The following is a 17,536-nucleotide window of genomic DNA, read 5'->3' as shown; positions in this document are numbered from 1 at the left end:
TCAAGAAACAAGCAGGAAATATGAGAACATTTTTCTTCATTTTATTTCGAGACAGAACATCTTAATTTACAGAACAAAAACAAGAAAATGGGAAAAAATACTCATCTAAACTTCTGGTGAAATTTATTTGCCATTTAATATGGTATCAAAACGGTAACAAGAAAACAGAAATGTGTCAAACATCTTATGGGGAAGTTCGGCAATATTTCTCAGTGGATATGACATCCACAGTGAGTCCACCCAGTTGATCAGCCCTGCCATCCCTCCCCGCCCAACTTCGTCCTCCAAAATCTTTGAGTCAGACCTGCATGCCCATAACTTGCACCCCTGCAAACAATGCTTAAATCTGACCACATCTTGTTTCCTGCAGACCTCATTCTTCAAGACTTGGTCCTGCCTGATCCTACTCTAGTCACCAGAACTATAGAGCCATCATCGAATGCCACCAGAACTCATGGAACTAAGGCAACTGCGGTTTTCATAAATAGATTGGTCCCAGTCTTTCACCTTGAGATGATAGTATTGCTGGATAGCCTGCAAGGGCAACAAACAAAAAGAAGCTTAGAATAATGTAGCTGGAGCCTCTCCCATCCCTATCCCTATCTCCACTTTAAGCCCCAACCATCGGAGCCAGGCCTCAAGGGCCACATGGGAATGATCAATGTGTCAATGGAATGAGTGTGTTGTCGTTTAACATACTAAATGAAGTTGTAGAAAATCCTCCAAGCTCAATGACAAAAAGCAGGAATGCCTGCATTTCTTGCCCCAACTTCCAGAGAATGAGGGGAGAATACAATCTCTTGCCAACATCAAGTCAGGCATGCCTGCCATTGGGAAGAGGTCAGGAGCATCCTTGGTGGATTGACTGCAGACATTGTATGCAGCATCAGGCATCATTTGTGCTGCATCTGCAAAAAGAGAAACCTCAGAAATATTGCAGAGACATTGATTGATAAGTTCATTAAAGGCTTTCTTAGCATCACAAGACCAGTTAACTAATGATACTTGTTGCACTGTAGCGTCACCAGCTCTACAGTGAATACAGCCCAATTAAACTTCCCCTCTTCAGGAAACAAAAGAAAGATCAGGTCATGAAATAAAAATAACGAAAAGCACAGGGACACAAACTTTGATGATTACAAAATCATTAAAAAACGCTTCCTGCTAAAGAAACCGTGAAGAACAGCTGGACCACAACATTCAAATTCCCTATCCACAAGCTTGTTGACTAGCAGAAAAAGGAAAACAGAACATACACCAAGTAGCAAGAGCAATCAGCATGCAAAAATTAGTTGAGAATACATGATATGTGACAATAGCTGGTTTTTGTTTGTAAATGCTAACAATTTATACCTTAGCCTCATACCCCAAGTATTTATCAACAAAGCTGCTGCAGCAACCTCAGTGGCCCTTGACATGTCTAATTTGTCAGGGGTCACACCAAATGACAAGCCAAGTCATTTATTTAGTAGGCTAGAATTATTAGAATCTACTTTTAAGAATATTGCTGTATTATAAATTTTTTAAGTTTTGTGATTTAGGGAAATAACTTGAGTCATGGTATGTTTCTATAGTATGTTTATGTATTGATCAGGATGAGTTTTAGTATGTTTCTACTTGCATTTAGAGTTTCTAGGCATCCTTGGTGTAGAAGGAGATCGACATTTGCTCTCTCAGATCTTAGGAAGGAACAATACTTTCTCTTCTATTCTCCTTTGTTTCCTATTCTGTAATATTTTTTTTGATAAGTTTTGTTTCATCTTCTATAATATGAACTACAAGGAAGGACTACCCAAAATCCAAAATGACATCATTCAAACATCCAAATTTGAATTTTTTTTAACAAGGCAGATATCTAAGGTTTGGTCCAGTTCTTCTATTTGCAAGTGATGAGTATAAAAAATGTAAAAGATAGGATGCTGACAACGAAATGAGCTTTCAATGCAAGGATTCCCTACTTGAAAATTATATCTTCTACATACGCTCCAATAATATAATTATCCAACTGGGTAAAGCATATCTCCGACATATGCTCCAAGGATATTATCCAGTTGGGTACATTCATAAACTGAAACCTGAGTTTGTATCACGATTCAGAACCTACAACTGAATGAAAATTATAGCACATGCCTCCCTGATGTGAGGCTAAATTTCAGTTAGATAATGTAATATTTGTTATGGCCTAAAATAATCCTGAGCATTCAAAACAAACTGCAAAGGACATAACTATCAACAAAATCTAGAAATTGGCATATTAAATAGCATGATACTGGTTTGATCAGGTTTTGTATTTTGTGGGAAGGACCTCTCATCCTTCTCTTGAACATTACTGTTATCAATATATATTTTGTTTCTGATCACCACAAAAAAACAAAAAATGAAGCATGATACTGGTTTATTATCTATTTTAACAAAATGATATTTGTTATGCTAGACATAACATGACATTTGTTATTGCCAATGCCCAAAGCAGGCTAAAGCAACTTCCAAAGGATAATTACTATGAAAGAGCTCAACAGTTAGCATATATCACTTAATTATGGCACAGAGAAGATTACTCTAGGGATCACTAATTTATCAAACATCATGAGCCTGTCAAAAGTTATTGTATGACAATAATACACACAATAACAAAATGAATAACTTGGCATGAAATTGAAAAGGCCAAAAGAATGCAGCAAACAATGATACCCAAACCAGAATTCATATGCTGAAAACAATGGAGAACCTATATCATTTTATCTGCAGGACCAACATCTAAACTCATCCAATAAAGCTCCTATTCCAATAGAACCAGAAAAACAACAAGCTTACATAATTCAATTTTACTAGTATAAATCTTAGAGAAAAAGCATCCCATTAAAATTGGGATCTGGAATAATCTGAAACCATAGCGAGTCCAAACATGATACTAGCACTGAAGTTATAAGATCTCCACAGAATACATGCTCAAAAAAATTAAGAACAGAAACAATATCGCTATCCAATTATTTGCTGCCTGCTAACCAACAGAAGGGCTAGCATTGACAAAAACCAAGCAATAGAAATTTGGATTCAAGCCCAGAAGAGAAAGAGAGAGCACCCAGGTAATCCTAGGATTTCCAAACATGCATAAACCTATAACGATTAATCCTAGCCCTCAAACAATTGAGCCCTGGAAATAGGGCCTCCAAAGATGAAAAAAAACTTTACTTCCAAGCATAATAACGTTAAAAGTACATAAACAATGCCTTGCTAAGATACAAGTTACAGTGACTAATCGCTAAACATTTCTTCCCAAGTAATTACTAATATTGATCACCCAATTTATTCCTAATCAAAGGGACTAAAAGAATTAACAAATAAAAAATAAAAAAAAATTGAAAGGACTAAAAGAACCACTAGCATAATGACTCTCTCCATCATTTTGCTTTAGTGAACACAAATCACATCAACCCAGTAACAGGTTATCCATGATGAGGAGAAGAAAGCAACTAAGCCACAATGAACTTGGATCAACCAATAACAGAACACTCACAAGACATAGAGATATCACAACCAAAGTCTTTACATCTCATTTATTCTGACCACTCCATGACCACCAAGCCACTTTAGGCACAAAACATCAGACATAAACAGAACAGCACCAAGAAGTATGAACTGAAAATTGATATATTAGAAAAGAAGCTTGGTTGGCACCATATAAATATTAGCTTCATTTTCACAATAACAGATCTAACAAACCCTCAGGGTTTCTTAGAGATTTCTAATGAGATCCCAGTGCTTGAACTAGAAGAATGCCATCGCTACAAAACTAAGCACATACTAGTCACATAAAAATATGTGAACAATTAGTGTGGAAATAAAAACAATTTTAACAACAAACATAACCTTATTTGCAAATAATCTATGAGCAGAAAATGTAAACAATGGATTTTTCATTAGCACATAACTGTCCTCAAATCCCATTGACCTACAAAAAAATCCCAACCTAACGACCTATGATGTAGCTAGAAAAACAATTAATCCTGCACATGAAAAACACAGCTGCGAAAAAAAGGTAATGACAAAAAGACAGCAAGTAAATAAAAATACAAATGAGAAAGCAATATATACATAATATATATAAACAAGTATAATGGAAGATCACGAGTAAACTTGAAAAACCAAAAGCCTTGAACAAGCATTAACCAATCAAATTAAGTTAAAAATAACAAAATTTCCATACAATCAGGCAATAAAATAAAAAATAAAAAAATTAACACAATTCATGATACAAAACATTAAACGTTCTTACCATTAGTCCAATTAGATTTTAAATCAGCCGCTTTGCTCTCTAAGGCACTGAGAGATAGTAATATTGATAAAATTGCTTTGCTGTCTTTCTATTTGTCATGTGGTGAGAACAATTGGCTGATTTAATCTTTCACTCAATTCATAACTCATCTAGAATGCAAAACCCCTTAGTTAAATCTAACAATAAACTTGAAATGCATTATGAAAAAACTACCAACCCAAAATAAAATACTATTATCACATCAGGTGGCAAAGGAATTGAGCATTAGCGTTATTTCCTGATCCCATTACACATCCAACATTTGCATAAAGGACAATATCTTCTCCACGCATCCAACCTCTGTTGGATGTATGCTTTTGTTCAAACAAGAAACCATGTTGAAATGGGATGTGACACAAAGAATATGTCTTCGTATGATAAAACAAAAAATACATGGTTTTGACCTCTCAATTTTTATCCTGTCCATTGCATGCTTGTTTGTCCTGTGATGTATTTTGCTGAGCTCATACAATAGACATACTATTCAATGAAAATTTTAAATAAATTAATAAATAAAGGGTAGTGTGATTTTGTGTGTTTGGTGCTGCAAAATGGTTGTAGCAATTAAAAAAATAAATTAAAAAGCTTCAGATTTTCAGTTAGAGAAACTTGCTTGACACTGATTTAGAACAACTCAGCAGTTGAGGCTTTAAGACATCATATTCATGTGGTATTTCCAACAAGCTTTCTTTTTTTTTTTTTTTCTTTCTTATTCGAAAACAATTATTTCGTTGCATTGAAATAGTAAGTACAAAGAAGGATGAGAAATCCTCCAGACCCATCTGACAAATACAAAATCCTTTATATTACCCAACAAGTTCTTTGGTTCCGCATAATAGTCTAACGTGTTAAATACCACTGATTCAGTACTGAAGTTCTAGTGCCTGATTTCCAATTTTCAAACCAAACTAAAAACTCACTTGGATGAACAAAAGTCAGAATACAAACAAAACAAATACATGAAGACTAGAAAAAGAAATGTAAAATAAAATTTACCTCATCAAACCTATCACACCACCAGAAGTTTGCTTGAATCTTATTCCAAAGAACATTGTAAAGCAGAGCCAGGGTACAGAAGTGTGTGCACTACCCCCAACACATCGCATCACCACCACAAAATGGAACCCACCACGCAAAACCAAACCACCAAAATAAACCATGTATATAGGATTAACATAAAACACTGAGATTTTCACATCCACTCAATTTCCCCAATAATGATACAAAAAAAAATGGTTTTTCCTTTATTTACCTGAATGACTCCAAGACAACCATGAAATGACCTTTTATTTAACATCACCTTATTGCCTATCAAAAAAAATACGAGACAAATACATTACTATCTCCTTGTCTCCAGATTCCTTCAGGTGTTCAACTATACTGTCAAAGTAAGGAGTCTTCAGTTGAATTCCTCTATCAACCATTAACCGTGCTAGTTTCACAGCTTCTACCGAATGCCTTTTTTGAGAGAGTCCAACTAAAAGAATGGAATAAATATCAGAATCAAGGTATGACAATCCTTCCATATTCTCAAATTCATCAAATAAGTGAAACCCATCCAAGACCCGTCCCTCCAAACAAAGCGCCTTTATCAAAGTGCCACATGCCAAACCATCAGGCTTCACAGCATTTGCTAACATCCTCCTAAAGAGCTTCTCTGCCTCCTGAAGGTTTTTATTCCCTACCAATGACACAATAAGAGAACTATAGCACTCACCGTATGATACATTACCTCCAGCAACAACTTTATCAATTAATTTAAAAGCCTCCTCTACACGCCCCTCTGCACAAAACCCCTTCATCAAAATACTAACTGTGACCCGATTTGGAGCACACCCACAAGCTCTCATTCGATCCAAAATCTCCAATGCCTCCATCAACTTACCCTTCTCACAACAACTCTGAATCATAGATGTATATGTAACAACATTGGGACTACAATCACCACTCTCTTTCTCCATCTCCCCTAACAACTCCAAAGCTCTTTCCAAACTCCCAAATCTACAAACCCCATCAAGAATCACAGTGTACACGACCACATTGGGCGAGCACCCATGTCCTTTCATAACCTTAAACAACTTACAAGCATCCTCCAACCGACCCACATTACAGAACCCTTTAATCATGGTGACATAAGTAATCATATTAGGATAAAGATCAATTAAACCCATCTCTTTCATCAATCCTGCAGCCAAATCCATATCACCTTTCTCACAAAACAGACGTATAACACTGTTATACGCAACAGTGTCAGCCCTTATATTAAATTCTGCCATTTTCTTCAATATCCATAATGCCTCATCAGCAAGCTTTGCTTCCCTCAATAGATGCAAAACCACATTAAATGTCTTGACACTAACCACAGTCCCCTCCACTCTATAAGCTTCTATAACATCAATAATGGCTCTTGGATTTTGATTAATTCTGAATAGTTCACAAGCTTTGCTATACAAATATGAACTGTGTCTATAATATGATTGGACACCAGCCCATATGAAAAACCGAAGACCCAGTTGAGACTGAGTTAGGGAACATCTATTTAAGACCTCATTGACACATGAAGAGTCTAATTTAGCCCTCACCGCAGGTAGGGTTTTCTCGATATTATCCCCATATTTCTGCAGGTGGGTGTAGTATTTCTCCGCAGGTGACAGCGCAGTTGAGAAGTTAGGGTTTTTGTGGCGAATTGAGTATGGCAGTAATCGAGAGACTGAAGAAAATGCCATTGATTTGCAGATAAGCATTAGGTTTTGATCCCTAAAAGTGGAGACTTCAACGGACCCGAAAAATTCGTCTGTAAAAAGTACTGTTTAACAGAACAATACTTTTACCGCCACATTGGATGGAAATATATTTGAAGCGGCAGAATATCGAAAAGGAGAAGTATCTGGAAAACCCTAACCCTAGGTTTTGATGATGAAGCAATGTACGAAGTCTGGATCCTGCTTGTCCTTTTCTCTAATTATTCTCGCATTTTTCGGGCTGCAGTGCCTCCACCAACTCCTTGGTTCCACCCCTCGCTACTGTTTTCCCTATCTAATAACAAAATCATCCATCAGACGACGAACTACAAATACCTAGCAACACAAATTCAATCAAATCCTCTGTTTGGATGCAGAGGAAAAGTGAGGAGAAGAAAAAAAATCAAAAGAGAATCAGAATTCAATAATCTTACCGTCGGCTCGTCTTTGTCTCGATTGTCAGCTTTCCCGGCAACCAAACAGAGCATGACCCAAACAATGCTTCATCTGCAAACGAGTGACGCCGCGTTTGGATCCAAATCCAAATACAACGAAATCCAAATGAAATGAGTTCATTATAATGTTGAGAAAAAATAGTTTATTACAATATTTTCATACCCGGACCGATCATTGAACCGAAAAAGTTATGAACCGAAAAAGTTACGTGTTTACTAACCAGACCAACACTGATGACGTGTAAATATATATTTTATTATTTTATATATTATTACAAATTAATAAATTATCGGTTCATGGTCGAATTAATGACGTCGTAAATATATATTTTATTATTTTATATACTATTAAAAATTAAAAAATTAATAAATTCTACTTTGTTTGAGAATCTATAACACAATATAAGATGTTATACATTCATAATATCAATAAACTCAATATTTATCAAATAATCAACCATTGTTATCCTATAATAACCAAATTATCAAAAAGTTGTTAACTTAACACATTGTCCATAATAAATAATATAAATGTCAACTACAACACTTAAATAGTTACTCAAAATATAACATATCAATGTTTGAATATGAAGATTTTTGCATACTAATAAATATAAAATTCATATCTTCATTCATTTTGGAAATTAGAATATGGAGATTGAAAATGAGCATATGGAAAACCAAAGTTCTCCTCATCAAACCCTTCTATAGCCACGTCACCACCATCCTCATCATTTACAAAAATATTGAATATATATCAACAAGAAATCATTTTTGAAGAAAAAAAATAAAATTATTGAACTTTTATAAGTTTAAATATTATACTAACAAATGTGAGAACTCGAACTTTACACTTTATTTATTGAAATTGACCTTTTTTCATATAGAAGATTTTCCAATTCTTCAACATCTAACTCTACTGGTTGATTCTCATCAATTATCAAAAAATTGTTCGTCAATGCATGCATAGTCAATGGGATCATAGATTATTTTTTTGTTATAGAACTTAAAAAAGAAAAGCATATAATTATTCATAATTGTGAATAAAAGAATTTAAATTCAAAACAACTAAGAAAGCATTTATATTGATTTTTTAGCTGCAAATTGCAATGAACGTATACAAGATCATTAAGCCTTTAATGTTCCAATCTATTCCTTCTTTTGGTGTGTATACGTTCAATGACACTCCAATTCATCTCACATCCAGAAGACGATGCAGTTTGGCTCAATATTTGAATGGCCAACTTTTGCAAATGTGGTGCACCGTATCCATGTAACCTCCACCATTCATCTAGTTACCATTTTCACATTAAAAATAAGAAGAAGAAAAAAAACATTAGCCAGTTTAAAATATTAAATATTAAGTAACTAATGAAAAATAACAAACACACTAATAAATGAAAATAATCTTTTACCAAGTTGAAGTACTTCACATGAAGAATAAGCAAGGTCTCTTCCAAAACTTCTCAATCGATCACGAAACAACTTCATTTAATTCATTGTATCAAGCTTGCCTTTCCGAACTTTCTGATCAATAACATTCATGACACCTCCAATAACAATTGGCTTATTACAAAAGTTTTTCTGATGATATTGGAAACATGGATTCAACCAATAAGCTGCTGAATGAATGTTTTTCTTTAATTATTGATCCCAACGTTGCTTTATAAACTTTGTATAAGGCTTGTATAGTATTTTGTTGTAGTTAAACAATTTCTTGATGCCCAAATGAATCTTATACATGTCTTCATACACATATCCCATTGAAGACCTCTCATCACAATCAACAATACGCAATAAGCACATTAGTGGAGACATAAGATTCACAACAATCAAATAATCATTCCAAAATCTATTATCCAAGATGATGGAAACTGCAACTTTGCTTTTATTATTTTTTGAATATCCATAGTCCACAAATAACTTACTAGTCACCAAATCTTGCAAGTCATGTTTATGATCATGAAGACTCTTGAGTGCAATGAATGTGTAATAGTAAAACAAGTTGCACTAGATTGGAGAATCTCTGTCCATCCGTCTTTTTTTCTCAACCAACTTAACAAAGTAACATGATTATACACAAAAATTGTCGTCTTTGATGCACATCTTACAAGTTCAGCAACATGGTCCATCTTACCAATATCCTTAAAGATCAAATTAAGACAATGAGTTGCACAAGGTGACTAATTGATATGTTCATGCTTATGAGAAATCAATCTCCCTACAGTCACATAATTTGTTGCATTATCAGTCACTATATAAACTATATTGAGTGGACCCACCCATTCAATCACCTCATCAAATAACATAAATAAATTAGTTGCATCCTTGACAATGTCTGAAGCATCAACAAATTTCACAAACGATATTCTTTCAGGACAATACACAAGGAAGTTTACGAGTGTTCTTTGTCTATTATTTGTCCAACCATCACCCATTATTGTACACCCAATTTTTGCCCAAATTGCAGGATAAGAATCCACAAGTAATTGAACTTCTTTCTTGACATCTTTTAAAAGATTAAGCCGTAGCTAATGAAATTTGGACCCTTATATCTAGGACCAATTGTAAATATAACATCCAACATTGGCTTAAAGTATAACAAATTCATAGCATTAGTAGGAATGCATGCATCATAAAAGAATCTCCCAACTGTCATATATGTAAATAGCTTATTTCTCAACTAATACACTCCTCATGGAAGGTTGAGCTCATTGAGTATTTCTTGGTACAAAATACTTATCCATTGTTGATTTTTTTTTCTTTTTCCACTACTAGCTGCCATAGGACTTTGCATTTCTTGAACTTCTTATTCACCTTCTGTCATATCCCTTTCAAATTGTGACACATTAGGACCATAAGGATTTCTATATCCATATGCTTCTTGGGTTCCTTTCTTGGAATTCAAAAACTCTTGCAAAGAATTTTTCATTTGAAATCTAACATCAGGAGGAATCGATTTACATGGACCAATATCTCCTTTCACTCCAGCAAGATGTTGTTTCATTTTATGAATACCCCCACCTTTTGCAATCTTTTTACAATACAAACAAATAAGAGTTTTCCTTCCATTTGCATATCTTTCTTCAGAAACATGCTCCCATGCAGGATCGATCTTACTTTTAGTTGTTTGTGAATTGGTAGTTGAATCTTGACCAGAGGATGGGGTCAAGTTTGATTTCATTTTTTATTTCTCTATCAAATTAGTAACAAAAATCCCACATTAATATAGAGAATGAAAGTCATCAACAATTTAATGATTTATAATTAAGTCATCAACAATTGAAAAAATGAGAAATTTATTTTCAAATCAAACATTTATCTAAAATTTATAAATTGTTGTCACCACAACCGGGGTAGGGGGGCTTTGTGAACATTTGAAAATTGAAAATTTATATCTTGCCACCATAACCCACATGCTCAGTCAAATCTCACGCTTTATTTACTTCATCTTGAAAATAGTCCATCAATCAGGGGTTGCATACATCATGAGTTTAAAATTTCACCAGATTTCACTCTTAATTTGAATCAAAATAACGGACCAATCCCAGACTTTCTCATGCTCATTCCACGTCACAATATTTTAAAATTTGTATCCAACTCCTCAACAATGGATTGTAGACAACAAAAAATTTTATTTCAGTAAACCATGCACCAATGAAACCTAACATCTAAGTCGAAATGAAGGCAGGGGTTACATCTTACTTAGGATGAATCAATGGGTAAATTTACCTAAAATTTATAAATTAAAATGTGTAATAAATTATAAATAAATTAAAATTTGTATGTTAATTATTAAACATAAAAAATAAATTTCAAAATAATGAAATATCATACCTTTGCAATTGCAGCTACTGGTTGGAGTAGGCCAGGTGGGGGCTTTACAGCGCGGGGTAGGGGGGTCTTGCAACGGTACAGCGAAGAAGAGGCGACGTTGTAACGGCCGGTGAAGGGAGGTTTTGCAAGACTTCCAGGTTGTCAGTGAGAGCTGTCGTGACATGTTGGGGGCAGGCTGGGCGACAACTATTGCAGTTTGGACTGAGAGAGGGTTTGGAAGGTACTTTTATATCCTTCAAAATGACGTCGTTTTGGTGCTATAAAAAATAAAAATAAAAATAAAAATTAATTGAACCGTCCGGTTTGTTCGATTTTTAAAACCATGGTTTATTATTTCTTTAATTGTAATTATGGAAAATTAATTTGGTGAAATTAAATTAAATTAAATTCCTCTAAACAAATCACGGTAATCTTTTTAAGTGAAAAATAAAAAATGTGGGCATCCAAACAATTTAACATTTCTTATTTGAATAAAAATTATATTATTTGAATTAAAAATTAAATAAAAATAAAATTTATAATTAAAATCAAAAGTAAATTAAAAGGGCAAAATAAAAATAATGATGTAAAAAGCAAAATCTTTTTTCACAATTAATTATTTCATTTATTTATTTATTTAAAGAAAAATTAAGTATGATTTAAATTGAAATCTTTATAATCATTTGAAAGGTGTTTTAATTCTTTATTAATATTAGTTTTCTTTCATTATAAAATAACAATTAAAATTAAAAGATAAACTAAAAAAATAAAATTTTAAAAAACTTAGCGGAGCTTAAAACTCATCACTTCTTTATCTTTGTTTTTTTTTTTTTTCATAATTTCCTCTTTTTTGTTAAGAAATCATTATCTTAATATTACTTGTGTATACAATGTTTAAGTCTTAATTAATTCCTTCCTTTTTTATTTGGTTCTATTTTTTTATCTTAATATTTTATTATTTTTCTTTGAATATTAAAGGTTTTTTTAATTTTAATATATTTTTAGAAAGTTTTATTTTGCAAAATGGCAATAATTAGTGTTTTAAATTTAAAATTTTCAAATTATATTTATAAATAGAATTAAATGTAATGTTCTTCTCCTAAATTGATAAGTATAATGGTTACTTATTCCATGATATAACATTTTTTGTTCTTATTTTAATAAGGGTATAGGCACATTTTATGATTATATTATATTAATTATATTTTTGAAATTACCTATTTTCCAAATATAGCATTGAAATAAACTTCTTTAGTTATTCAAAAATGGATTATGTTGAACAATTCCACATAGTATAAAATTTGAATAGTGAAAGTGATTCTAAAGCGATATTCCATAAATTTGATGTTGTTAATTTTTAACATATTGCCAAGGAAATAAATATAATATGTATTTTTAACTATATTGTTAGTAAAAAATAAATGTAAAAAAAAAAGTGTTGAAAATGCACCTACAAAACTCCTGATCTCTATTAGTGAAAGTACATAAAATTTAGACTCGAGGTATAAAATAATGAGATTTAAGTATACACATTATATGACTTGATTGGTTTCACTTTCCATTAAGTATTACAATCAAATAAAAAAAATAAATATAAAATAAAGGGTCAATAGTAAAAAAGAGGTACCCAACCAAAATGTGCAATCAATCAAATTATGTTGAGTATAAATTTAGGTTCTAGTGTTTAGTGTTTCGTGTCGATTGCTTTGTATTATAGTCTCATTATAATTTTATCAAATGATTTCATATTTTTTTGTATACTTTTAACGGTGGAAATTAAGAGTTGGTTTTTCCTAAGACAAATATAGGTGTTGTGTATTGATTTTAATTTTTTAAATATATAAAATTTTATAAAAGGATACAAAATAACTATGAATGGAAAAGATTGGAAAATGTGACATGAATAATTACATCCTCCTTCAGTTGAGTGGGTATTTGTCTGTCCGAACAAAGAATATCAGAGAATGTCCAAAGTGAATGCTCCTTTTGCATCTTTATCTCAATTTTATGATTTAAAAATTTTATTATTACCATATTTTGTGAGGGGCTTTCCTCCACGTGTCATCCCCCAAATCAAAAACCCTTGGTCCATCAAAAGAAGTAGATGATCCGTTTAAATCTATCATTTTGAGCCAAAACAAACTCCGTCTAGCACAAGAGGAAAAAGTTTCCCTACTTTCTGAGAGTCAGACGGAATTGACAGACCATGTCAACTGAAATCTCTAGACGGATTAACCAACACAATCGGAGACTCCAAACATTGAGCAAACGGATAATCATATCCAGTGTCTGAGTAACGACCTATACGACATTTACGTTTGAAAGTCAATGTCTACTAATTGATACGTGCAATCTACGACATTGACAAATGTAAATGCAAATTCAACTATATGGTCCGAGACTCTTGATCGCTAGCCAGCTGATGACACTAGTCAACGGATTTTATTTGGTATGATTGTCCAATACGCGCAGAAATGATGGCGTTAACCCTCTTGCTAAGCCTTAATTTCCATTCTAATGGCAACCACCATCACAGAAAAGGCATGAAGGCATCGTTAGCGCTATGACAATGGTGTCATTCGCTCTATAAAAGCCCTATGAGAAGCATGAAAAATGTACGTGCATATAGAGCCATTCGAAAGAATTTAATCTATCATTATTCCTTTTTTACTTAAGCTTCAGAAGGGCGTGTCCGGACCACTTGTTTGGACATCCTTTTGTGCAAGGAGAAGCTCGTTTGACTCCAGATAAGCTAAACGAACTCAACCTGGTTGGCATTGCACCAACATTGGCGTCGTTTGTGGGAACTGAAATAGGTTCCGAACAGGCTTTCTTGGAGGGTGTAGGATTGACAACATTGGATTCGGACAAGCGCTTACGTTGTCTCTCATGAAATCTGACCCTCAAGTTGGAAGTCATATTCTCATCTTCTTCTTCTTTTTCTTCACAAACGATAGAGGGTACTACTTGGTCAACCTCTACTTTTGGTTCGTCACTAGAAGATGAAAAAGAAGGAGAAGATGAAGAAGACGGGGGCGTAGGAGGAGGGGTCTTCGCTCTTTGGACAGGACGAGTAGTAGGTTCCTTCCTCTTTGGAGTGAGATGATGGGCAGTGAAACTAGAGAACAAACGACCAACAACCACAACTTGCCTCAATGTCCCATCTTGATGTTTTCTCTCCCGTTCCTCTAAACGAGCTTGGCGTGCCTCAAAATCTGCCAGACGAGCAACCTCGTAGAAGGGTAGATCCTTCAGCACGAAGTGTTCAGCAAGCACCAAAGACGGTGGAGCTAGACAAGGGAATACGGGAATGATGAACGGCTTGGGATCGTCGATCAACGCTGGCAAGTTGTTTTCCTACAAAAGAACCTTGTAAGCTCGTTCGGTCGTGTCTATTTCGAACAACTTGTTGAGCCGGGTGAAGGAAGCCTTTTCCACCCACTCTATAAGGTGTCATCACCTCTCCTTGCCTGTAATTCACAAATTGATATATCATTAGAGAATTTATAGCAAGAAAGAAAAACTGCAAGATACAAAGAAAGTGATAGAAGCATATCCTACTCGGAATCCCCACCAAACGTTGTGGAGAAAAGGCTTTTTCTGGTCCCTCGGACGAACCACTCCAAGGCCAGAAACTAGGACATGCCCTTTTGCCCAACCTTTACATGAATCTAGAAGATCTGTCACCAGTTGGAGAGAAGGAATATGGGCAAACAAAATGAACCTTTCTTTTTTACTCATTTTGACAGTATAAACGAATAAGAGTTCTAGCAAAGAAAGATCAAGTTGGAAGAGCATGTCCAACACACTATACCGCATCAACACCCGGATAACGTTCGGATGAAGAAAAACTGTAGGGATTTGTGTGAAGTATAGGAACTGCTTGAAAAGAGAAGGGATAGGTATATAGAGCCTAACAACAAATTGTTTCTTGGTAAAATACATCATGTTGTTGGGAAGGTTAGTTGATGACAAAGCCTCGCCATCTATTAGTTGGATAGGGATACTGTATGGGATATGGAAATGAGCTCAGAATTCCCGTTCAGATAGGATACTAACTGGACGGTCCTATCTGAGGTGCCCGACTCTAGTATTTTTTCGTCCACTTTGCTGAGGCCTTCCGCTAGTAGAAGCGACTCATCATCTTGCCATTATGCTAAGTGGATTTGGGTCGTGTAGAAACCTGCACGGGACAATGTAGTTATCAAAACTGATCATCTGACCCATCCGTCGTTCAACATTACCTCAACAATACAACAAGAAACCTAGACGGACCAAAAGTCCAAGCCTAGATGGATTGGTTACCGAAAATTGCGAAGTAAGTCCCTTAGCCAATTAACAAAAGAAGGATTTTGCTCTCATTTTCTCGATGCGACAACAGTGGGACAAAAAACATGAACCGACGCCGAATGCACTAACAACATAAGAGCAAAAGAGGAAACTTGAAAAACCCTAAGTCCGACCATCGGCACATTCATCATCTCCAAAGCAAAAACACAAAAAAAAACCCTAGAATTTGGACGCCAAGGTGTCCATTTTCCCTCTAACCAAACAACCGCAGACTCAGTTCAAAGAAGAAGAGCAAACAAAATGAAAAGTGAGCGGTGGAAAACTTACCGAAGTCGGGAATGAATGCTCTTTAGTGAGGAAGAAATCCATCGGAAGCAAGCCTGAGGACGATAGCGAGAAAGACGAAGGGGGACTAGTGGCAGACGCAACGATGATGAAGGAGCAGTGCGAGTAGAGAAACTCGAAAGCGGAAAAAAGCCAAAAAGTAACCCAAAAATTGTGGAACCGCTCTATTTATAGGGATCCAAAATCCTAGGTATTCCAAGGGACAAGCCGCTTGGAAATGCTTCCCAAATAGGGATGCCGCCTGACAGCTAACCTTGATGGATGTGACCCATCATTGTTGCCCTAAATGACACGTGTTCCCAAGCACCCAAGTAACCTGAAGAGACAAATAATTCGTTCTGCCTCAACCCGTCGTCTACTCGACCGAATAGAAGAAGACGAATTAAGGGGGTATTATGGGGGGGCTTTCCTCCACATGTCCTCTCCTAAATAAAAAACCCTTGGTCCGTCTAAGAAAACAGATGATCCGTCTAGATCCATCCATCTGAGCTAAAACAAACTCATGGCCAACTACATGGTCCGAGACTCTTGCTCAACAGTCAATTGGTGATACTAGTAAGTGGATTATGTTTGGTATGATTGCCCAATTCACATAGAAATGATGGTATTGACCCCTCTTGCTAAGGCTTGATTTCCGCCCTAATGGCAACCACCATCACAAAAAAGACATGAAGGCGTCGTTAACGCTATGACAATGGTGTCATCCGTTCCATAAAAGCCCCGTGAGAAGCATGAAAAAGGTACACACGTATAGAGTCATTCGAAAGAATTTGATCCATCCTTATTCCTTTTTTACTTAAGCTTCAGAGGGGTGTGCCTAAACCATCTATTCGAACATCCTTTTATGTAGGAAAAAACCCTTCTAACTTCAAAGAAGCTAGACAGACTTGACTTGGTTGGCACTGCACCAACATATTTAATATTATTTATTAATAAAAGTTTATTATTTGGAAATATTATTTATTATTAGCATATTTAAAATTTAATAATAAAAATTGAAATCAATTGCAACATTTGACATGAATCAAGATTGTACTCTCACAATATTGGTTTTTCTTTTGGAAAACCTTCTCCCAAAATTTACAACCCGTTCTCCTATTTATAGGCTCAGTGGTTCGTGAAGATGATCACAATAGCTTTTCATGGGTCCACAACACATCGTGTAGTGTTGCATAACTTGAATCACAAGTAACATCGGAGATGAGTGGTCAAGGCGTGACACATGACAATTAGAAATCTAAGGCAAAAATAGTTTTAAAGGTATGATTTTTTATTTCTAGCTGACGTCGAATCATTTTGATATCATGATCAATTATCTTCAAGAATAGCCTTCTTCTTCTATTGGATCAATGTCAATTTGGCTCATCACTTCACTATCAATTTCAAATGGCCTCTCATTTTCATAGTGGGCTCCTATTAATAATAAACATTTCGACACGAATGAGGATACTATTGGTTTAAGAAGTGTAAGTCAGTCATATCATAAATTTACTATTATTATTATTTATTTTCTTTATTTATTTATTTTCAATTTTTTATGTTACTCCTTTTGTAAAACAAAAAATTTAATTAAT

At 34.6% G+C, this 17,536-nt stretch overlaps 1 protein-coding gene across 3 annotated transcripts; it reads right to left on the bottom strand.

Annotated features, from left to right (window-relative positions):
- Positions 1-19: 19 nt before the first annotated feature.
- LOC100853058 (pentatricopeptide repeat-containing protein At5g47360) lies at positions 20-7,662 on the bottom strand. Of its 3 annotated transcripts, none has more exons than XM_010664261.3 (4): positions 7,491-7,662; positions 5,312-7,392; positions 700-908; positions 20-534 (listed from the first exon to the last, which is right to left on the bottom strand). In XM_010664261.3, exon 2 carries the CDS (start codon positions 7,057-7,059, stop codon positions 5,617-5,619), a length of 1,443 nt encoding a protein of 480 aa, XP_010662563.2. In that variant the 5' UTR covers positions 7,060-7,392; positions 7,491-7,662; the 3' UTR covers positions 20-534; positions 700-908; positions 5,312-5,616. The 3 variants fall into 3 exon arrangements, with proteins under 3 accessions (XP_010662563.2, XP_010662561.2, XP_010662569.2); XM_010664259.3 differs by having other exon boundaries at positions 5,312-7,351; XM_010664267.3 differs by having other exon boundaries at positions 5,312-7,347.
- Positions 7,663-17,536: the final 9,874 nt, after the last annotated feature.

This window comes from Vitis vinifera, chromosome 2 (genome assembly GCF_030704535.1).
Source record: "Vitis vinifera cultivar Pinot Noir 40024 chromosome 2, ASM3070453v1".
NCBI classification, from domain to species: Eukaryota; Viridiplantae; Streptophyta; class Magnoliopsida; order Vitales; family Vitaceae; genus Vitis; species Vitis vinifera.
This window is presented reverse-complemented; position numbering and strand designations above follow the sequence as displayed.

What these genes read in the sequence shown, in the direction of transcription:
- LOC100853058 (XM_010664261.3), bottom strand. Translation starts at nt 7,059, where the DNA reads ATGCTTATCTGCAAATCAATGGCATTTTCTTCAGTCTCTCGATTACTG.